General features: G+C 41.4%; 2 protein-coding genes across 2 annotated transcripts; one reads left to right on the top strand and one right to left on the bottom strand.

Moving 5' to 3' along the window:
* Window positions 1–6,390: 6,390 nt before the first annotated feature.
* Window positions 6,391–7,560, bottom strand: LOC124149023 (keratin, type I cytoskeletal 9-like). Its single transcript, XM_046520354.2, has one exon. The coding sequence runs from the start codon at window positions 7,558–7,560 to the stop codon at window positions 6,391–6,393; it is 1,170 nt and encodes a 389-aa protein (XP_046376310.2).
* Window positions 7,561–10,818: 3,258 nt separating this feature from the next.
* Window positions 10,819–24,062, top strand: LOC124149057. The gene is made up of 15 exons (XM_048389382.1): window positions 10,819–11,011; window positions 12,739–12,883; window positions 13,457–13,581; window positions 14,432–14,528; window positions 15,197–15,456; window positions 15,827–15,971; window positions 16,826–16,950; window positions 17,354–17,447; window positions 17,684–17,931; window positions 18,561–18,669; window positions 19,361–19,476; window positions 20,064–20,178; window positions 21,312–21,634; window positions 22,286–22,450; window positions 23,458–24,062. The coding sequence occupies exons 1-15, from the start codon at window positions 10,948–10,950 to the stop codon at window positions 23,601–23,603; spliced, it is 2,277 nt and encodes a 758-aa protein (XP_048245339.1). The 5' UTR covers window positions 10,819–10,947; the 3' UTR covers window positions 23,604–24,062.
* The last annotated feature ends 1,098 nt before the right edge of the window (window positions 24,063–25,160 follow it).

Genomic DNA, 25,160 nt, shown 5'->3' with positions numbered 1-25,160 from the left:
GCCTACATCATGCACTACTCTCCTTTGAACTTCAAATGTGACCAAAATTGTCTTGATTCAAAATCGACCTAACGCGATTCCTAAAGAAAACATACTGGTTTATTGTTTATGGCCATTCCACTGACGTTGTTCAACATGCATAAGTCAAGTGGAGATTATCATGGACACTCATGAGTGAATAAGTTGATTTTAACGCCGCTTTTAACAGTATTCCAATGATATCACGGCGTGTCAGCTTAATGTGGGAGAAAAGCCCGAAGTGATGCAGGTCTCAGACGTGTACCACTTCGGTGAAACCCACGAGCACGGGTATGGTGCTGACAAACCTAGAAACATAATCGGGGCGAACCGGGATTCGAACCCACAATCATAATTTTTTTTAGTGTGAACGTAATTTAAAAAACCCATTCCTTTAGATGTGAAGAATAGACATAGGGAGCATGTGTTATGGTTAGAGTGCAGATTTTAAATCAATTATATTAAAAAATAGAACGCCTTTTACAATAACACAGACCTTATCTGTTTCTTATGTTAAAGGGAGTTAACTCGTTTGAGTATATCCTCAAACGTTGTGTTCCGTTTGGGATATGGGCTTGTGGTGGCTTATTCATAAAGTATTAGGTCACAGGCCAATAGGAAATGACAATAGCACATGGAAACATTATTTATTATTATTATTAACATTTATCATTCAAACAAACGTACATACATACATACATGCACGCACGCACGCACGCACGCACGCACGCACGCCGCTCACATGCACACACACGAAACATCGCTGTGTGAGAGAAATAATCTTGAGCCGGACGTTAAACCCCATTTTACTTCACCTGAACTCAAACAGTATGTTAGTAAACGCGCCTAGCTGGATGGCAATGAGGGTGGAAACCGCTTCGGTGAGAACAAGAGTCTACTGTTGGTCACCCTCAACTACCAAATTCCATAGAGACAACGAGCTAAGGGAGAGTGAGTGAGTGGGTGGTTTTATGCCGCTTTTAGCAATATTCCAGCAATATCACGGCGGGGGACACCAGAAATGGGCTTAACACATTGTACCCGTGTTGGAATTCGAAACAGGGACTTTGGTGTGACGAATGAATTCTTTAACCACTAGGCTACCCGCCACCCCGTAGAGCTAATGAGAGAGTGAGTATGGTTTTACGCCGCTTTTAGCAATATTCCAGCAATATCACGGCGGGGGACGTAGAGCTAATGAAACGAGTAGGTTTGAATATACCCAGCGAAGCAAACAGTAAGCGATATATTATTTATCCTTCTACGGGTACGTCTATTGACACAAGTTTAACAGTACTCTGTCTGTTGACGGGTATACAAGGGTATACATTAACAGTCTGGGTCACGGTGACCCTCATTGTCGAGGTTAAACTCACAAACATATCCTTCTGTGTATGTGAAATCGCAAACAACAACAATAGCAGCCCAACCTTAACCACACCCGCCCGCCTTGTTCAGGCAGTTATCGAAATATCATAAACAAGTGTAGTACTTCATGTGATAAACACATTGTTTACTTCTGGGCCTCGCCTGTGTGTCAAGTACATTTTGGATTCAAGGTTAGCGATAACATGCATAACGAACATCCGTGAAGGTTTAGACGGTCTCGACTAAACGTCGGACAAGATGCAGTCAGTGGGCAAAAAGAAGCCATTGAATGTAAAACAGATTTTATGTGAATTCATAACAATCAGTGTAAAATACCTTATAGCTTTCAAACAGAAAGGAGGGATTTGTCTTCAGTTAAAAATGCAACACCGAGATTTCATTCACAAATTAATAGATTTATTTGTTGTTTAACAGTCGACGACGGGGCAATCCCACTGTTTGACAGGTAGTTTGCATTGCACACAGGGCAGGTGCGTGATATACACACCTGGCAGTCACGTGAACGGTACTGTAACGGTACTTTCACCCATGCAAATACTTGGGACGTGTTGTTGACAGCAGGGTGGTTGAAACGACTCTAATTTGTCCAGCAGGGACTTACATCTATTCGGCCCCTGATTCTCTTTCAAAAGATTTTCTCTATATTTCCAAGTTAGTTAATATAATTATATATTTTTATTTCTCTATTTATCACTCATTGTCATCACAAAGTATATTTTAATGTAATTACATAATAATTGACAAATCCACATACTGCTATTTTACACGTGAAAAAGCAACAGTTTTTTCTTAAATTCGAATTTGAGATGAAAAGAATTCATTAATAAAAAATACATCCGGCAAGATACTATTCTAAGCTATGTGACACACTCGTCGGGTAACCCATACACTTGATCCCTGGTTGTGTGATTGTGCATACACAACTTTACTTTAATGCACTAGGTATCCGAGGGTTCGACACGAGTTTAAAAAAACCGCATCCGGGTGCCAATTTGTTATGCGCCCATTGTGTAAGTGAATGCTTGTGGCGCTGGAAACCATTCTTACAATGATTACTGGTATTTAATATCAATTCATGTCATTAGAGTTGATTGTGATGCTTGTTACCGATTGGTTTGGTATAAAATGTAAACAATATTGGTCCGAAGACAGAACCCCGAGGTACACCACATTCCATCCTTTCTAGACCAGAACTTGAGCTGTTAATGCTGATATGTTCATGGTGGTAACTGTAATAGGAATAAAACCATCATAGAAAGGCTTTCTGAAATCCAAATTCATTTGGCAACCGCAAAGTCATTGTCGATAGCAACTCCACTGCAATATCCAGGACGACCAATAAGGAAAAGTCTCCATCATGAACATTCACCTTGAGTTTATCAACAACAGGGTTGATGTGTCTCTGTATTATGGCCGCCTCTGTATCCAGTCATTGTCGTGAATAAAGCCGACCTTTGTGACCCACACACCTGTTTAAAATACACGCTGTACGATCTGATCATCATTGCTGTCAAATTAACGCGACGTCTGTATCATGACAAACGCTTTATGGCCAGGATATCGCAGACAATACACTTTTAAGTCCATGAACCATACTATTTTACCTTCTAACCAGCCATTTCTCTTTAATGCAAAGGACTAAATGAAGAAGTCTAGATTTTCCACAGGGTTTAGGCTCAATGTGCCATCTTACTCGGGATCCTTTTCAGTTTAGATGGAGTTATTTGTTTTTGTCAAAATAATATATATTCAGAGACTGAGCGATAGTCCAATCCACCAAACACCGACCTCAATCAGGACGCCTTAGATCCACAACAGTACTCGTCCAGGATCAAGATGAACTGGAACAGGACAAACAGGCATTCCCATCGCCAAACATCTAAACAGGGCTATTCGACCATTCGAAATCGACGTCATGTAAGCTCACCCGTGAGCATGACGGCTACTTGAAGTCCCTCATTTAAATGGGTTCCACAATGCAGCCCGAAGCCAATGGTGCAGAAAACGTAAGTTCCTGTGGAAAAGTCAATGTCGTATAAATGGCAGTTATGGTGGTGGTGGTTCAGTGATAGTATGGGTTGGCACCTCCGTTGTGGACAGAATTCTATTACACATCGTCCATGGGAGGATCACAGTACAATATCACCGTGACTGTATACTGGAGTCTTTCACGCGACCCTTTACGCGCTGGTCGGTGGTTTGTCTTGTGTCCAACTTGTCGAGCAATAGCAGAACATCATATTAATGATCCTGGCACGGCTGAAGGACGTAGTTCTATGACTCCTTAGTCTTAGTGCTGATTAATGGAAAAATAAAAACAAGTGTTCGTACATTCTTATCTCACATGTAAATAACCTGAATATCTTTGGCCAGTGACGTTTTAATAACTTTCCATTTACTCATCCCGAGCTATGTACAATTGGACAGGCCGTTATGGAAACGGCACTTTGTTGATCTCTGTCCGATCTGTAAAATTACTGTTGAATTCAAGCTCCTTATAACGAAACGGCATCGCGTAATGAAGATTAACATTCATTTTAGATTTACGTGACGCACAAAGCCAAAACATAAGAAATTGCCGTCTGGCTATATGGTGACCAACATATGTTGGCCCTTTTCACAAAGCGATCGTATCCCTACGACGGTCGTAAGTCTATGTTAAAGTATAGGAGTTACGATAGTCTTAGCGCTAAAATCGCTTTGTGAAAACGGACCCATGCTTCACATATCAATTTCCGTGTACGCCTCGTGGTTTGGTCTCCCCTGTGTGTGGTAGGCACAGTTCGGGGTACACGCCAACACAGAAGATACATCAAACCGTTTTCCCTTTGTGATAAACCTACAATTTATATTATTGCGCTATGGCAGAGGGATAGAAAGTTTCAGCGGTATTTAAAGGACCAATTTATTAAATGATTCGATAAATGGGAGGACTTTTCCTGTACCGAAGCATTGTTATACGACAAAACCTTTTTCATATCCATTGTACGATTCCAACTATATCAGAATCAAATAGTTATAACTGGTGTCCGCGAAAATGTGAACGTATCCTGGCCCCAGGTGGCAACCGTCATAATAAGCTACATACCTAGACTAACATTTAGTCTTTGAAATCTTATATTACACAATACCCTTCTTGACTCTAAAAATAAAAAAAATAATTTTCCCTATGCTGATTTCATGTGGAATAGAGCTAGCTAGAGCTGGCTAGACTCGCTTTTGTATACGTTTAAAAAAATAAATATTTATGGTGCAGCTAGCTACATACCGTACAAGTGAAAATATTGAACTGCATCGAACTTCAATTTGGTCCCTAATGCGTCAAATCTGGAAATGTCCTCAACATGGCTACCATAAAACGGTTTAAAGCTTTACTGGGGCCTTGAGTGCTGTAACCTTTATCAAACAACTTTTGAGCAAGTTTCGTATGACGCTCTTTGAACTCTTTTTAGAAAACGCAAGTTTGATTGTAGCTCAAAAGTTATAGAATGTAGACACTAGTGAGTGAGTGAGTTGGGTTTACGCCGCTTTTAACAGTATTACAATGATATCACGGCGTGTCAGCTTAATGTTGGAGAAAAGCCCGAAGTGATGCAGGTCTCAGACGTTTACCCCCGAATGTAGACTGGAATATCGCCTGACATAAAAGCAACAGTGACTATTGCAAACTTGAAGTCATCCCTCCTGTCATAAATTCTTGTGGATACCCCACTGTCATCTTTATGCATTGATCTAAATTTGAACAGATGAAGCGGTTTCTCTGGTCTCTTATTTCTAGTTCAGGCAGTAAATCAGTGGAAGGGAATTGAATTGGCCATTGCACAAAATCAGATCGTCGATTAGTCTGAAGCTTAAGTTAAATTTCTTGGCCAAATTCCCGTATTTTCAATTGGGCAATCCGAGCCGAAATTCCGATTAATAAAGAATCAGTTCAACAAGGAAGGTAACACAGTGGTGCGCATGGGCGTGCTTACTACTTGACTAATGACCCATAACCAAATTTCACCTAGATATTTGTTAGAAAGAAACACCCGCTTGCCTGACAAAGGCTGAAGAAAGACTGAGCCGGACGCTGCTAGGGGCTCCCTGTTGAGGGAAGCAAGTAGAGGTTTGGTCTCTCTCTTAACGTATCCGGGATGGGATAATTAAGGAGATAACCTTTCCACTTACCAGTGACACCTATACTTAGAATTCGGTCATGCCCAACTGAGAGTTCTGAACGGATTTGCTTTACCTGGGACGATGCATCATAGAATATTTCGGTAACTGCTCACCCTATTCGATGAAGTGCGTTGTATTACCAAACTTCGAGTGACCACATTTCTGGTAATCAGGGTTGATCGGATTCAGACCGAGTTAACCCGTGTTAAACCAAACACAGCTTAGGGCAGTACCCAACAGAGAACACTTAAAATGCAGCTTCAGATATATGTATAAAAAAAATGTCTGCCAGGAGACGGAGAAACACAAGAGCCATGAACATTGCCATACACCTATGAGAGGCTAACAAGAGTTATATTTCTTGAGAAAGCTGCCATTGTACCTTAACTCGTATAGGACTTAGCGGCCACAAGATACGTACGTTTCAAACGTTGGCCATATGGTCCTCTGATTACACGTTCATTTCCTAATACATGTTCGACTGGGAATAGTGTCCCTTCGTGTGTTTAAACAGATGCAAAATCATCAAAGTTATATTATCGATTCTCAGGTATTTATATCAATAATCGAACGTTAAATTTCCCTGTCGCATATCAGAATACATGTTATGCTTCAATTACCTCGTTAATTATATTCAATAGAATGCTTTTATAATGTCTGAATCAATAAATGAAATGTTAGCTTTAACGATGACATCAACGAGTACCGCACCACGAGAGTTCAGGAGATATGGGCAACTTTGGTCACTGAAACATGACGTAAATGAGTTTATATGTGCTAATGAACATTGGTTAGCCAAGGTTGAATTGGGTTATACCTTGGTCAAAGAAGAGATGTAAAACTGTGCATTGGGTTGCTGAAATTGATTAGCACGAATAATGTTTGATATCTTGCTTCATTGACGTGACATCCTCTTATTTCACACCTTGCAACTGGATGCAGGTGTATAGTCTCCCCATCCCCGCCTGCTTCTCTTCCAAACATCCCGCCTGTCTGTCTACCAAACATCCCGCCTGTCTGTCTACCAAACATCCCGCCTGTCTGTCTTCCAAACGTCCCGCCTGCTTCTCTACCAAACATCCCGCCTGTCTGTCTACCAAACATCCCGCCTGTCTGTCTACCAAACATCATGCCTGTCTGTCTTCCAAACATCCCGCCTGCCTGTCTTCCAAACGTCCCGCCTGCCTGTCTACCAAACGTCCCGCCTGCCTCTCTACCAAACATCCCGCCTGTCTGTCTACCAAACATCCCGCCTGTCTGTCTACCAAACATCCCGCCTGCCTGTCTACCAAACGTCCCGCCTGCTTCTCTACCAAACGTCCCGCCTGCTTCTCTACCAAACGTTCCGCCTGTCTGTCTTCCAAACATCCCGCCTGCCTGTCTTCCAAACATCCCGCCTGTCTGTCTACCAAACATCCCGCCTGTCTGTCTTCCAAACATCCCGCCTGCCTGTCTTCCAAACATCCCGCCTGCCTGTCTACCAAACGTCCCGCCTGCCTCTCTACCAAACATCCCGCCTGCCTGTCTACCAAACATCCCGCCTGCCTGTCTACCAAACATCATGCCTGTCTGTCTTCCAAACATCCCGCCTGACTGTCTTCCAAACATCCCGCCTGCCTGTCTACCAAACGTCCCGCCTGCCTCTCTACCAAACGTCCCGCCTGCTTCTCTACCAAACGTCCCGCCTGCTTCTCTACCAAACGTTCCGCCTGCCTGTCTACCAAACATCCCGCCTGCCTGTCTACCAAACATCCCGCCTGTCTGTCTACCAAACATCCCGCCTGTCTGTCTACTAAACATCCCGCCTGTCTGTCTACCAAACATCCCGCCTGCCTGTCTCCCAAACATCCCGCCTGTCTGTCTACCAAACATCCCGCCTGTCTGTCTACCAAACATCCCGCCTGTCTGTCTACCAAACATCCCGCCTGTCTGTCTACCAAACATCCCGCCTGCTTCTCTACCAAACGTCCCGCCTGCCTGTCTACCAAACATCCCGCCTGCCTCTCTACAGTTAGTGTACACATGTCTCCTTACATACTTCCAAGCTTTGGCTTAAAATTTAATATTTATTTATTCTGGGCTAAATTTCGAGTCGACAATCGGCCCAAGATGCAAATGAAACAGCATTCGAAGACTCCTCCGCAAAATACCAACAAAAAACAATACTTGTACACATCCACGATATAAACAAGGTGTGCATGGGGGATATGTTTTTTAACTACCACACGTGAGTAGTAGAACTGTTTTGACATCCACAATAAAGTAAGAAACACATTTCCATCTATTCTTCAATATATCCCAACATGTCCCAAAAATCTTTTCCGGTTCAAGTTGTTTTGAAATCACCACCGGGCCGTATAATCCCACAAAAAAACACAACCTTTTACCTGTCTATTACAGTCTCAAAACGCGAGCGCGCTTCAGACACTTTAGACATTCAGACATTCTTGTCACATTACAAATTGAAAATGAAAAAATAATTTCTCATTTGTCATGTCACTATTCATTTTTGAAAATAGGGAAATTTAACTAATTTGGCATTTTTAAGGTTTTGAAGAAAAGTCCAATTTATAAAAAATGGCCTAAAGCTGATCGGGTTTTGATTATGATCATTAAAGGTAACGTTAACTTTGAATGAATTAACAAACGGTAACATCAGACTGAGCCTTGGATCCTGGTTCTCTTTTCGCTGCAACATTTCCATGACATGCATAATCGTTTCCTTGCTGCACATTTCTTGAAGTTTTTTCATGTTATCAGCAAATATATGAAGGAAGAGATGATCTCGTGTTGGCGTAATCTACCGATATCAAATGGAACTCATGATAACATGAAAATAGCACCAACTATTCAATATTCAGTTTTTCTTCTGTTTTTATTTGTTTCCATAATGAGGATATGCATGGGCGGTTTTCTTTTACCTTCAGGATATTATTTTGAAGTTTTCGGAAACGTACTGTTAGTAAAACATTTTCTGAAAGATATCTGAATAAACGTGCAAACGTATCTCACGCAGAGAGGAAAGATTTATGAAAACAACAGAGACTCCCACTTTCGATGCAGACACAACCTCTCTGAACCTTAAAATAAAAATACATCTAAAAAAAATAAAAATATGGCATTAAAATTTATAAATTCCACTGAGAAATATTTCATAATTTTCTCCGCCAGGTAAGGATTTAACAATCGATACATACAAAAAAAACATGCTTTTTCATTTATGTATTTTAAAATAATTATTATTAAGCACGATTGTATGGCTATATAATTACGGCGGAGTAAAACACTATACTTTCGGCAATGAACAAAGGCGAGATATTTAATTAATTAATTTAATTCGCAAAAGTCGGGGCGGTCGGGTAGCCTAGTGGTTAAAGCGTTCGCTCGTCACGCCGAAGACCCGGGTTCGATTCCCGACATGGGTACAATGTGTGAAGCCCATTTCTGGTGTCCCCCGCCGTGATATTGCTGGAATATTGCTAAAAGCGGCGTAAAACCATACTCAGTCAGTAATTCGCAAAAAAAATAGTGTCTTCGATTATCCACTGTATTATATCATCATGAGATTATTTACCATCATAGATGCAATACCTTGAGAAGATTCTAAAACTAATTCGGTAGTTAAATGTCAAAATCCAAGGCATGTTTCCATTCATGCTAAGCGCGCTACCATCCCTGACAGTATTTTTCCAGTCAATAACAGCGCCTTGTACATTTCACTCCCGCTTGCACGTCACGAGCGACCAGCCACCGTGGAAATTGAGGGGTGCAGTGTGATAAGCCCATTGTCATTTACGACAGCCACACCCCTGAATTGTGACAACACTGTAAAGCAATACGCTATCATACATGGCTAAGAAACATGTGTTTACGTGTGCTTCGAAGAAAACCACTGAGACAAGTGCGAAAAGGAAAGAGCTATTTTTAACGTAAAGTAATCTCAAGAGGCCCTGTTAGGGTTAGCTAGTTTCGCCTGCGAGAACGATCGTAACTCCCATGTTTATCATAGATCAAGTACAACAGTTGTATTGCCAATAAAGGTCCCTCCAATGTGAAGGTTGGGAATACCAGAATGGGCTTTACACCTGGTGTCCATGTAGAGAATCAAACCAGGGCTTATGTATGACGTGCGGACACTTTAACCACAAGGCTACCCCATCGATCCATCGTGCGACTATTTTCGTCCAAAGATAACAGTTCGTTATATTTATTTATTCCGAAACATAATGAATTTAGCACCTGATTGTGCTGAAAATAATTGAGCTCCTAAACATTAGAAGAAGATGCTGATTTCAAACCCAAGTTCCCCACAAGAGCGGCAAAAATGGATCGGGTGGCCAGGTTCGCTGACTTGGTTGTTGACGTGTCATCGCACCCCTATGGCGTGGATCGCTGCTCATGACTTCGGTCACCGGTTTGCCTAGTCCAGTTTACGTCGTGGTAGAGCTTGACTGTTGCTGACTGCGGCGTACTACAACATTCACTCACGCATTCGAATAAAAAATGTTTTGTTTGTGTGCAAAGACAATGGAAGAAAGGTGTCGTAGAAACACAAATCAAATTATATTTTGTTAAATGCCGCTTTCTTCTTTTTGTAAACCTGAAAATGGTGAAAATCGAAAAGCATTAGTAAGCATTTACTTTCATCGCTATTTGGGAGCACGATGGGGATTCTGAAGCAGAAAAACATCCTTAGGACATCATGCCTGACTTACGAGTATAGCTTGGGGTTAACCAACGTCGGGTAGCCTAGTGGTTAAAGCGTTCGCTCGTCACGCCAAAGGCCCGGATTCTATTCTACACATGAGTACAATGAGTGCATACCATTTCTGGTGTTTCCCGAAGTGATATTGCTGGAATATTACCTGAAGCGGCGTAAACCATTCTCACTCACTCGCTTAAGAGCTTTTAAGAGCGACCGTCGATGGAATATTGCTGAGTGCGGCGTTAAACAATATGCCGACTTAAGAGCGACCACGGAGGACTGGGTGGTCACAATGCATGAACATCGTACCCCCAAAACGTGAAACGTTGCTCACGCTATCAACCATTGGTTTACCTGGGTCCATGTCGAGTGTTTACAGGCCGCCCTGATAAAGCATACTATTGCTGACTGGATCGGGTGATAACATTCACAAACCCAAAACGAGCCTCACTGATTCTTTACAATAAGACTCACTGTGTCTCTCATCGAAGGAAAGGCGGTGTTGCAATTCAGGATATATTGTAGTTTGATGATGTTGACAACAATTGAAATAGAGACGTCACAGTGACCCGGATTGACACCAGGATGTCACAGGCTATATAAACCAGGATGAGTATTCATTCCACAGTCTTCTATACTGCTATCGCAGAATCACTGCGGACTATCATTCAACGATGCTTACATTTCAACACACCTTGAAAGGCTTACTTCTGTTAGCCTGTCTCTATACCTGCTCAGGTAAGTTCTCTGTTTAACACAAAGGTAATAGGGTTAATTGTTTCTAAATGATTTATTGTAATTTGTATTCACTCAATCCTTAATCTAGTCTTCACAATGGACAGTAAAATAGTTAACATACAGTTAGCATAATATTCGAATTTAGTTGCCTAAAAATTACGACATTATTAAATATCAATTAAAACTATTAAAAGATTCTGCATAATCCATGTTTTTCGTTTTCAAGCCTAAGTTACTAAGAGCTTTATCTTCGGATTTTCGTCCGGGTATTGATTTCTCGTTCAAGCCACGCCCTCTCTATCGTTAACAGGATCAGGTGTCTTTGTACAAAGAGATCTTAGCGCTAAGATGATCGTAACTACCATACATTTACAGAATTACGACAGTCGAAGCACTAAGTTTGTTTTGTACAACGGCACCCAGGTCTGTACCTGATGCGAACAAAAAAAGATGTTTTTGCTTTGTGCGGTTCAAGGTTCGCGTGGCAATGAAAGTGCGTCCACTCCCAAACTCACAGTGACGAACATTCATTTGTGTACTTACAGAAATTTGTCATTCTTCTCTTTTTTCTTTTACATTGCACAATTTATCACTATTAAATGCCAACGATTAAGCAAATAAATGACATTCATTCTGAAAAATCCCATTCGACCTACATAGAATTGAATATTAAAGGAACTATTATTTAATTCGGAGGCAAAGGTGGAAATCCACACTAGTACTCACAGGTTTATTATCAAATAATATTATTATATGATTATTATATTTTATGTAACCATTATGATATTCAAATATTATAATATCATGATATACAAAATGTATCTTTGTGAACATGGGGTTCTGGTTCGAATTGGTCCAAAGCAACCTGTGTTGGTAGTGAGAGGTGACTAAATGGATCGGGTAGTCAGTCTCATTGTGATTCATAACGTGTATCGTTCCATGAAGACACGTACTCACTCAGAATGGTTATATTTACATTTTATATATTTTCTCGTTATTTCAAAATTATTTCGAAAACTTGACATTTCTATTTTTTGTCGTTATTTCGATTATTTTCTCGGGGTTTTTTTCAAGTTTATTTAAGAAACTCGAATTCAGATTTTTTCTCTCGTTATTTCAAGCATGTTTTTGACATTACGAGTTTTTTCTCGTTCTTTCGATTAATTTCTCGTTATTTCAAGATAATTGTTTTATTTCGAGAAAATAATTGAAATAACGAGAAAATAATCGAAGTAGCGAGAAAAAACACATTATTTCGATAAAATGCTTGATATGCATCAACTAAGTCAGCGAGCCTCACCACCCGTCGCCTCTTACGACAAATCATAGTCGCCTCTTATGACAAGCATGGGTTGCTGAAGACCTATTCTAACCCGGATCTTCACGGGTGGCGTGTCGCACTGAATGCGCGTCCACTTCCAAGCTCATAGTGACGAACATTCACTTGTGTTCTTATAGAAATTTATCATTTAATCCGATTAAATTAGAAAAAGTTACGTAGTGTGATTTTGATAATGCGTCTGCCGTTGCTCATGTCATCAACTACTTGTCTGTGTAGTCAAGGAGAACACTATACAACCAGAATATTGCTGACTGGCGCATAACAAACAAACAAACACACTACACCTATTCATCCATTTCTACATATTCTCCCCTGGTATGAAACCGATTGCCGGCGAAGTAGCATGTTGCCATAGTAACCTCTAGTCGACGATTGTGTTTTCCAGGTGCTCCGTTGACGTGCAACCCTGTGAGGAGCGCAGAATGTTTCGCCAACTTCAGTCAAGAGATTATGAGGGTGGCGTTGCCCCATCTGGCACAGAATATCAGCGTCGCAAACACAAACTTGTCCTTCGTCAGCCAGCTGTGCAGGTAAATAAACACAACAAAAACAGACCATAACGGTATACAGATTATGACTAGGGTTAATATAACAGTAAGAGTTCTCATCAATATTGAGGAACCAGAGTTCAGACAGTCATATTAATTATTACTCGCTCATCTCACATTATTTTTATTATCATTATTATTTGTAGTATATACATATACATACTTTTACGAACAATAGATCCAAGAAACCTTTTTTTTTAAAGGATTTCTATTTGTAATATAAGTATGGTGTAATTTGTGTTATTTACCGAATTTTACGAAAATCGGGGCCTTGCTTTATTAAAAGTGAGAATCAGCCATGATTATTTAGTATGTTCTCTGAGATTCTATGATACTGACATCTCTTAGATATTATGAATCTGATAATTTCTGAGATAATGTTTATCTGATATTTAGTGATATATTATGAATCTGGTATTTTCCTTGATAGTGTTAAACTGATATTTTCTGAGCTGATGTATTTTCTGTCGTAGTTTCTTTCTGAAATATGCCCTGATATTTCCCTGTAACTGATATTTTCTGTGAAAATGTAAAACTGATATTTCTGCGTTTCAGTGAGTACACCCTCACCTACCTGCCCTGCGTCACTCCAGCCCTCGTCGGCTGCCCTGCGTGGAGCTATATTACCTACGAGATGACCAGCGCTGCCGCGGAGTACATCTGTCACAGCCGTGAAACGGGTGAGTGGCACCTAAACACAAAGCTAACTTCAAAATAAACAATCTTTAATTGTGTTATTTAATTATTATTTAAAAAAAACCTACCTGAAATCACTCGTTTCTTTGTGCGTTGAATCGGTGTATTATGGATAGCCTAGTGCTAGGAGTTTTGTCTTCGTCACACAGACCGCGTTTGAGCTCCGGCAAGTACAACGCGTGACTGGTGGCTCTTGCTGCGTTAGGCCTATTGAGTGATATTGCTTGAAGCGCAGTGAAACATTACCCCCTCGCAATGCCGTTAGAGTCCCCCCTCGCAATGCCTCGCAATGTCGTTAGAGTCAACCAATAGGTTTCCACGGATAAGAACATTCTGGGAGAGACATAGACAGAAATATGCCCTTCATACTATGGCAGATTACCGTTATAACGAGGTTAAGTGAGTGAGAGTGAGATGAGTTTAACGCCGCTTTTAGCAATATTCCGGCCATATCATGGCTGAGGTCACCAAGAATAAGGTACTCACATTTCATCCATGTATGGTATAAGAAGACAGATATTCGGTGTGACGAGCCAACGCTCTAACGACTGTGCTACTCCACTGTCCTAACATATACACAATTAACGTATATAAAACATATTATTAATACCTACACTCTATAATTCATGTACCCGTATTGAACTCGAAGACGCCTTAACCATAACGCCACCTAAACTCGCCCAGTAGTACTAAACAGTGAGCAATGACCCGTACAATCGGGTTAGAAAACACAACACGGCTGTCCGAGACAGTAACGGGCATGATGGCCATCCGATCCTTCTAATAGTCACTCTACGATAGCAACTTGAGTTCTAACAAGCCTATAATTTTCAGTGGTACGGAGTGCGCTAGAGTGTCTATCAGTGCCGACAGTCGCGCCTGCAGTCATGGGATGCAACGAGGCTGCCCTAGCGTCAACCGAACCGTGCCAGTAAGTTAACTCGTTGACATACATAACCAAGCAAAGTTGTGTGAGGAACAAACGTCCCCAATATGAAGTGGTTTTTTTGTTTGTTTGTTGTTTAACGCCACACTCAGCAATTTTCCAGCTATATGAAGGCGGTCTGTAAATAATCGAGTCTTGACCAGACGATCCAGTGATTGATAGCATGAGCATCGATCCACGAAATTGGGATACAATGACATGCATCAACCAAGTCAGCGAGCCTGACCACCCGATCCCGTTAGTCGCCTTTTACGACAAGCATAGTCGCCTTTTACGGCAAGCATGGTTTGCTGAAGACCTATTCTACCCCGGATCTTCACGGGTCCCCAACATGATGTGACTCATAAAAAGAAGTTTATGTTTACATTCTATTATTTCACACCTCACGTAAAATGTTATAATCAATTATGATTATGTTGTGGGGATAGTTTGGATAACAGCTCGAAATTATTCATCGGAAATTGAATCTTTTTCCCCTTGCTGAGTTGTCTTTATAAAAGAAAAGAAAAAAAATTTGAAGATAAATATGCATGGTCACTTATAGATATAGTGTCAACAGAATCCTTTGGCGATCGAAATTGATAAAGAATACATCAATATTTGCTTCAAATGTAAACAATTTTTTATATTCTTAACATTTTCCTCTCTTTCAGCCCAGCTTACACTTGGCAGAAGTGCATATCTGACGTTACCTCCGACGTTTGTACCGTGTCTTCAAATGCTGCTTTAAGTGATGTCATTGCTCATAGTCTGCAGCCAATGTTTGACTTATATCCTTGTCATAATGACAGCGGTACTTCTGTAACCTCTGAACCCGAACCGGAGATAACGGGAGAAACAGTTTCTTCTGAACCCGAACCGGAGATAACGGGAGAAACAGTTTCTTCTGAACCCGAACCAGAAGTGACAAGCAGTGAGTTAAGATCATTAACTAGTATAAAATAAATGACGTTTACCAACTGTATTGCCACCGTGGTGATTCCGGGTTAGAACAAGTCCCCAGGAACAAATGCTGGTCGCAAGAGGCAACTTAACGGATTGGGTGGTCAGGCTCAGGTTATCGTACCCCGACGGCATGGGTCTTCACAATATTAATCACTGATCACTGGATTGTCTGGTCCAGACTCGATTATTTACAAGCCGCCGTCGTATTGTGTTAATCAACAAAACTAACCGTTTTAACCTCGGAGTTAGCACCTGAGCTTATTTAAACTAAACAATTGCTACAAAATAGCGTGTCAAACGGTTTGTTAAACGTAGTTCAAATGTATTGGCTTTTTCAGCTCCAAGTGATGTGTGTAACCTGCCAGCCTTCACCATGTGCAGCGCGGAGCTGAACCAGGATCTACAGGTGTGGATGGCAAACGTTATTCCCGACATGATGCTCACCAGAAGCTTTAACTTCTCACATCTGGACACCCTGTGCAGGTACAGTTGACTCCATCTTAAATATCCTTGAACCTTCTTACTGACTTTTTACCCCGGCAAGTAAATGTCTGCCTTTTGCAATCATCTACTGCGCCGCAATTGCTGTGCAGAGTTGCGTCCCTTGGGCATGCAAGGAACCTATGATAGTGGGTTCGAATCCCGGTTCGACCTGTTTATATTTCTTGGTTTGTCAGCACCATGCTCGTATTTGGGTTTCAACCAATGTGGTAAACGTGTAATACCATTATTACATCAAGACAACACGCCGTTGTATATAGTGAAATACTGCTCAAGGCGGCTTTAAATCAAACTCACTCACTCACCAACGTCATAAACGACAACAACCAGGGTTATTTTGTGCTTTTAAGGTGAGGTAAAATGGGGCTAACGTCGCGTCCAAGATTATTGCACTTACATAGCGACGTGCATGCATGTGTGTGTGTTTATTGCTGCTTGTACTAGTCCGGACTGATGCCAATTTATGGTGCTAGCTCACTGAAATACCATGCCGCAGTTTTACATGAATACCCCACTCAGACACAGTATACTGACTCCGAGCCGACCAGTCCTTGTCTTAGCCCCTTAATCCCGAGCGCCAGACAGGGTAACAACAAGTACCATCTTTTAACATCTTTTGGTATGACGCGACCGGGAATAGAATCCCGGACCTTCCGCTCTCCAGATGGACCCTCTACCACTAGACCACGGAGTGGTACTTCTAGCCAACATTAACCTGCCCTTCCCAGATAGAACCGAAACACTTCAAACCGGCGTCCAAACCCACCCCACTAACTCACTCAGTAAAGTGTCTAATCAACATTCCGTTATTCGTGATTCATTCATCAATGTTTCAGTGTTCACTACAGGAAATACAAACAATGTGTTTGGTCGGTAACCTTGGGATGTCGCAAGGACTTGATGCTCTCTCGTGATATAATGGTTTCTGCTTTCGACTTTATCTGCTCCGCCGACAAAGAAGGTACTGTTCGAGTCCTATCGGCTTTTCCCGTTACCCATATAACACCTCGCGAAACAGTGGCGTGGTGATATGGCATGATAACACTGTTATCCGTGTAACGCAAGACCCGGCCGCTTAATCGTTACAAAGCATCATGGCCGATTTTAAAAAGTTTCAAAGAGTAGAAATGACTGTCAATTCAAGCGTATTTCCAGATGCGCATTTCTAAGGATTGCATTCGATTTAACTGGAATGCATTCAATTGTATTGAATTGTATTCGATAATATTTAATTGCCTCGGTGGCTTGGGCTGCCTTGCTGCATTGAATTGTCTGAGATTATCTGTGCAGTGTTCCTAGGGAAAATGTGCCCCAAATTTGGAATGATTATATTTTAATTTGGAAACTGATCATTTGTGTTACAGCACTGAGCAGTACAATCCCCTGTATATCACAACCCAGCGTTGCACAGGGGATGCAGAGTTGTGCTTATACAGCATCAACTTCAGGAGTATGCAGGTACGTGGCACCGGGACATAACGGTTGTTTGTTTCGATAGAACTAACGTTGAAATTTCGAGGCTGCCAAAGGCCTTTCAATAATAGTTCATCAGAAATCAATCATCCACAATTCCGACTTTTTAACTCACAAACAAACGAAATGTGATCTTTTCTTTTCATCGTAAAGTGAATATTAAAAAGTACAAAACTAAAAAAATGAACAATTACAAACAGTATGACCTTGCCCTTTATCAGCTATACCACGAACTACAAAAAGTGTGTATCTGACGTCATTTCCGGCTGTACCTCCTCTGCCAAAGACGTCATCAACGATTTAGTTGATACCCTACTGAAGCCACTGAAGGAGACTTTCCCCTGTGACGTCGACATCTCCACTGTCCTACCAACGTTTCTTACCTCAACAACAACTAAACCAACATTCAACACAACAACACGTGTTACCCCAACACCGCAAATAGTAACCGGGGGCGCCACTGGTACAGGTAAGCATCCTCTGCTCATGTGGGGACCGATTGAATCTGGAGTCATTCACGAGCTATGAATGAGTGAGTGAGTGAATTTTGTTTGACGTCGCTCCGACAAGATTTCAGTCATATGATGGCATGTGAGTGTGATGGGGAGGGATGTGGGTGTTAGCCGTTAACCACTTCGGTGAAAACCACGAGTACAGGAATGGTGCTGACAAACTTAGAATCATATGGCGAATCTGGATTCGAACCAATGATCATACGAATTTGACATGTTTAAGGGACGCAACTTTAGAAGACTGGGGCACCGTTACTCCACTTCATTAATGACTTTTTCTTCGATTTGTTAAGGACTCAAACCCAAAGACTAAAAGTGGTTTCAATTCCACTGTGAATTATGAAGTGTTATTATGATTATTATTATTGTTTTAAAGAAAATGGCAGAATCGGTTCCAGAGCCAATCAAACTAAGGGTCGACATGTCTTCTGGCTGTGTGTCATCACACTCGTCGGCGAGAACAGCCAGCTACCAAGCGCTTGTTTGTCTGTTCAAGATACCGTTGATGATTTGTGGTGAAAGGTTATTTCGAAGGAATATTCCTCAGTAGAAGTTTGCATTCTAACTAGGCTATGTATTCTTCCAGGACAATGTGGTCGTGAGTGCAAGGATCTGCTGAATGTGCCAATTTCACGAATGCCAACTGCATTGATGGCCGGCAACTTCTCCCTCACCATCTACACAGACGCGTGCCCGTGAGTACAAATGAAGGAAGTCACTGACAACCAAAAAATTCTTAAAATCGGATCCTTTATTTGTATTCGTATTCTCTGATTTTAACGATTTTTCCATACCGAAAGAAGTATCGAATTGGAGTAAAAGATCGGATTTTAAAGAGATTCTCTGCAGGAAGAGGTGTAAAATTCGTGTGAAAGGTCTGAATTAAAAGGGATTATCTTCGGAAAGAGGTGTCATCGAATGGCGGTAAAAGATATGATTTTAAAAAAGGCTATCAATGGAAAGAGGTGTTGAATTGGAGTAAAAGAATTATTTCCATGTAAGACAATGATACTTTAAATCTGGAGTACTACATGTCCAGATTAACAAACGTTAATCCTTCAGAAGGCAGGGGTTCGGAATTAACGGGGTTTCATTGTATATTGTGGGTAGAACAAAGGCCGTGATATCGGGTCATCAAGTTGTTGATCGTTGCTCATAATATCAATTACTGGATTTTCTAGTCCAGGCTTATTAACAGGTCACCGTCATATAGCTGCAATATTGCTGTGTGCGGCATCAATCCCCCCCCCCCCCCCCCCCCCCTCTATCTCTCTCTCACACACACACACACACACACACACACACACACACAAACACTCCTAAAATGCAACATCACCTGCAACCCTTTAAGAAAATGAGTTCATCGGGATGTTTCAATTTTTTCAGCTTGTTTGAAAGTTTTCGCCAGTGCATGGCCGCTCTATCTGACCCATGTGAAATTCCTGCTGTAGAAAATAGTGTCTTCTCTTCCTTCGAGTACGCCTGTGGGAAAGGTTACAGTGGTAAGTATATGCCGTATTGGTGTTGGGTCATCTTTATTCCGTTGACCGAGGTCAAACTTACAATGTCGGGCGCTTTGAGCCTCTGCTTCGGTGGTGTCTTGCCCTCTTTAAGTAGTCTATTATGATAATTATTATTCATTGTTACTATTATCATCCTGAGCAGGGACAGAAATGTTTTTATTGTCAAATGATCCACGAGACACTCATTATTTGAAATTTATACTTAAGTGTGCCAAACACAAGAATATTTTTTATCTTCGAACTCGGTCAACCCAGCTGTAGTTTACTTCCGAACTTTCAACTGAGAGTGATTACCCGAATCACCAGGTATATTTTGGAATCATGCTACGCTTTGAGCCTGTCCGAATATTCATTTTCGTGTATGTGTCCAGTTAATTGTGTGGAAGTAAATTTACCACTAAAATAAAATTAAACATCGTTAAAGGTATTTTTATTAAAAATATATGTTTTTATGTGTGACCTTCAGGCACTTTGGACTTATTTTAACTGTGCCATTTTTATTTTAACGAGGTCATCTGCACGCTCATCGGAGACAGTTATGACCGTGATTGGTTTGGTGTTTTCAGCTATTATTGAATACGACGACTGCTGGGAGAGAACCGACCTCCAGGCCACGTGGACTTCCTGTATCAACGAGTTCAGTGCCTCGCTGGCCAATGGATCACAAGATGGCTTATGCAGGTAAGCACGCAGTATGATGCCGCTAGGGTCAGGTTTCTGGAAGTCGTCGCTGCAAGAATCACTGGCACTGCAATTTTTAAACCGGCATGTTTCGTGTCATGCAAATAGTAACTTTATGTCTATTGAAACCTAAAAAACTCGTATTCCATCATCTTGATGTGTCGTTTAAGACGATGGACCTGGCGGAATTTCCACCGCTACGCTCGACACACGTGTACTCCGTTACGCACAACCACACTTATATTCGCTGTTGTCCAGGTTACATCTTCCCGAGGCAAGAGTGTTAACTGACTTCAAAAGTCCAGTTTCCACCCTTGCCGAACGAGGCTGGAATTCCTGGGCTCGACCGGAGCTCCACCAGTGGCTATTACGAGTTATGTCCCTTCTATGCCTCTCCTACGAACCAATCAGATTGCACCTCACGTATCACTTGCATTTGCATCAAACAAAACGGCGGTGCCCAGTCAAGACGATCTGATCGATAATCAAGATCTATATTGTGATAAAACGAGTCTCACATCGCGAAATGCATCAAATCACGTGAGCACCTTCATTAAAAGCATGAAAAGATTTGGAAAATATCTGTTGACAACGAGTTAGCGGTGCACATGCTTTGCAAATCATGCAATCGACCGAAAAGTGCTTGACAGTTTACGAACCGGATTTCGATTTCGGTGCGCGATTTTGATTGGACTATGCATAGACTCGTTAGTCCAGCCAAAATGTTACTCCATAATACCAGCCTAGTTCGGCAAGGGTGGAAACTGGACTTTTATAGTCAGTTAACTCACTTGCCTCGGGAAGATGTCCAGGTTACCGTAGACTAAAAATGTTTGCTGTAGAATAAAGATGTTTATTGTAGAAATAGATCCGAAAAGAGGACATGTCGTAATATGACAAAATAAACAAATTGATAACCTTCGTATCATATATGGATGGAAATTAAATTGATTAAAAGCTGAAAGGCAAATAAATCGAGCCCGTCAAATAAGAATAAGGACGTAATGGTGTTTATTGGATATAGCCAGCTTCTCTGCAACAAATACGCTGCCAAATGACACACTTAGGATGCTTTTTCTGGGTCATGTTACATTATTACAAATGTAATATAAATATTCTTTTCTTTAAATTAGATATTTGGACCGCGTTTCCCTCTGCGTAACGGAAAAGGTTGCAGCCTGTGGACAAGTCCCAGTTGCCATCGTTACGGATTACTTCAACGCATCCACGTACGTTGTCAGGAGACTGTTCAATTGTTCTCTGGCACAGCCGACCACCATGGAAACGACAACCATCCCCGCTGTCCCTACTGCACACTCCAGCTCCCCCACATCCACTACACCAACCTCCACATCCACTACACCAGCTTCCACAACCAATACACCAAACTCCACGACTACCTCACCCGCCTCCACGTCTGTCGCAGCGTCTGTGTCTTCACACCAGAACCAGACAGGTGAGTTCGTAGTGTCTGAAATCTATTGAAAGCAAATATATACACATCAACTTTCAATAGGGATACAATAATTATTATAATGAGCATAATATTAAAATATGATCAATGACCCACGTCATCTGGGCACGGTGACACACAATCAGCTTGTAAGCCTGACCACCCGATCCACCTGATCAGTAACCTCCAAAAAACAGCAGTAGAACGTTGGGCAACCAGGGGTATTCGCGAGTTAACACAAGGTATGGTTAAATATAACTGTTAGTTGTGGGAGAGTAGCTGAAGCATCTCAACAGAAAAGCATAATTTGATGCTCACACTATTGTTCACTGGTTTGGCTTTCTGTGACCCATGTAACGACACAGTAACTCTTCGTGATCGGAGGTTCTTGAATGCGTCCCTTCAGTGCTGTTTTTTCCGTTTCTTGAGATAGGCTACGAGTGAGTGAGTAGGTTTTACGCCACTGTAGTCAGTCTTCCTGCTATAGTATGGAGGGGGACACCAATAATAGAATTTACACGGTGCACCCACGTGGAGAATAGAACACTTTAACCACTCGGCTACACCCAGCAGAGAGCGATTTAGATATAGAAACTCCTGATGCATTAATGTTTTTATCTGACACAAGTTATGGACATTTGTGTCTTCTTTCAGTGACCACGCCCAAGCTTCCCATCACCTGCTTCGACTGCAACAGTGGCTACAGCAGCAGCAGAAACACGCAATGCACCATCGACGGTCACATCGCCACCAACCTCGTCGGCAAGACTACCTGCATGGACCGGTGCTTTGCTAAGACCAACAAATGGAATAAGGGAGGTAAGCATCATATTCATGTCATCCTGTTCAAGGTTCGTTTGTTGTTTAACGCCGCACTCAAGGATATTCAAGCTATATGGCGGCGGTCTGTAAATAATTAAATCTGGACCAGACAATCTAGTGACTGACACCGTGAGCATCGATCCACGCAATTGGGATACGATGACATGCATCAATCAAGTCAGCGAGTCTGACCCCCGATCCCATCAGTCGCCTTTTACGACAAGCACAGTCGCCTTTTACAGCAAGAATGGGTTGCTGAAGACCTATTCTACCCTGGATCTTCACGGGTCTCCTGTTCCAGGCCAGACACTGCTACAGCGATAACCACTAACTGTTTCCGTTACGGCTGCCAATATTACTTCTTCTTCATCTTCTGTATCCACCAAGTATATTCCAGTCATACAGCCATTACAGGAAGTACTTCCAGTGTGCTCATCATATCAATCACTGGATTATCTGGTTCTTACGCGTTTATGTACAGGCCGCTTTCGCTAAGTTGGAACAGCCAGCGTTACACAACAAAGAAACAAACAAACAAACACAGATGGACAGAGGTCAAAGGTGCATCAGTTCACTGTGCAGGGTGACGTTCATGACATCTGCGTCATGTGGGCCTTAACATTAACCCGACCCCGTGAACATCTGGGGTAGCATCGGTCTTCAGCAACCCATGGTTGTCGTAAAAGGAGACTATGCTTGTCGTAAGAGGCGATTAATGGGATCGGGTGGTCAGGCTCGCTTACTTGGGTGATGAATCTCATCGTATCCCAATGGCGTAGATTGATACCCATGATGTCAATCACTGGATTACCTGTCCCAGACTCGATTATTTACACATCGCCGTCATATAGCTGGAACATTGCTGGCGCTTACCAACAAACAAATTAAAGAAACAAACAAACAAACAAACAAACAAACACACACTAAGCAAACACGCTGTGATGCAACTGAAATCAACTCTCACCACATAAGGACTGATATTAATGCCTCTGTTTCCATTGCAGTGATTTTCCGCGGCTGCGCAGCAGGATTCTGGATGCCGGAAGCCCGTCCCTTGCCTCGTTCTGGATGTCACATGATCCGGGAAGAAATGTGGTGCTTCTGCGACGGTGATTTCTGCAATGACATGCCCATGGCAAGATTCGTTTAAAACACGGGTTTACCTGCGTCCGATCTCAGACACCACAGTTAATGTAACACAAGTACCACAACGGTGTTATGTATCAGTATTGTGCATACCAGCGTGACCTCTTTGTATAATATTATTAATACATGTTGCCATAGTTTTATGTACAATTTGTGACTGTTAATGCTGTTTATTACAGTCAAACAGTGAGTTATAACCGTCATGAAATGTCTAATTTTACAAAGTGAAACTTAGTGAAACTTAGTGAAACTGGCTCTGTAAAATGTGGTCCGATCTTGAGTAATATGTACAGACTGAAGCACACAGGTGTTTAGAGTATTGTCGAATATATGTGTTTTTAACGTTCGATGGAAATCCCAATGCAATACATGCATTTACAAATATTTTTTTTATTTGTATTTCCGATATCATTTTGTGAGATTTATTTTTATTGAGATTTTACAATAAAATATATTTTATAAATATGTGTTTGTTGTATGGATTATATAAAGTAATAAAGAAATCCTCATTAACCGGATTGGGATTCCCAGTCATGAGAACCGGCGAAAGTATAGATTCTAGGACTCAACTCAAAAAGTACTAGAATTTGTGCTTACAAAGAGAATGTAATCCCAAGTGTAACATTTGCTACATTTGACATAAGGACATAGTGTATTCGTGGCATCGTGAATTCATTCCAACAAAGACTCTAAAGCAAACACAGAGTTTTAGATGACTAATCCTTGCCAATCTTGAACAACACATTCCCTTTACCATTGTCTAAATATACTAGGAACAATATTTAAGGGAACCCCAGATTTATTCAGAAATCATAGGTGAAGAAATAACGTTGTGTAATTCAATCTTATTACTAGTAAATTCAATATCTGGCCTATGCCCCGTTAGCGTCGATGAAGGCAAGAAGGCATATCCAGGGAACAGTTACTTAACTTTGGGTTTCTTACAGACTTACATTTCTGGAAGCGAAGTACTCAAGAACATATATTTAGTATATTTTCCGTTATCAATAATAGAAAGTTGTCTAGAGACAATCCACATATGTTTGTTTCATTGACGCGATGAAGGCGTTTGACAAAGTGAATCGTTCGTGTTTATGGTATAAACTTCGTCGGCTTGGTGTCAGTGGTAGATTTCTTCATGCTGTACAAGCAATGTATGATAACACCTGGTCACGTGTAAGGATAAATACTTGCTTAACAGATCCGTTTCCAGTAACTTGTGGAGTTAGACAAGGATGTGTGTTATCTCCGACATTGTTTTCGGTATTTATTAACGATCTCGCAGAGGAAATTAATAAACTTAAATGTCGTATTCAGGTAGACGATAATATGTTAAGTATTTTACTGTACGCGGACGAGGGAGCTTTGATTGCTCCCGACGAAATATCCTGGTCAGCACAATGGCGTTTAAAAGTAAATGTGAAAAAAACTTAGGTTGTTCATTTCAGGCCCCCATCTGTTAATAGATAGGAATTTTTCTTTACTATTGGCTCTTCTCACATTGACATTATTACTGCCTTTACATATTTAGGATGTTGGCTTCATGAGCATTTGGATATAA

This window comes from Haliotis rufescens, unplaced genomic scaffold (genome assembly GCF_023055435.1).
Source record: "Haliotis rufescens isolate VD_foot unplaced genomic scaffold, xgHalRufe1.0.p SCAF_8, whole genome shotgun sequence".
Taxonomy (NCBI): domain Eukaryota; kingdom Metazoa; phylum Mollusca; class Gastropoda; order Lepetellida; family Haliotidae; genus Haliotis; species Haliotis rufescens.
The sequence above is the reverse complement of the archived record's forward strand: the minus strand, read 5'-3'. Positions and strand labels throughout refer to the sequence as shown.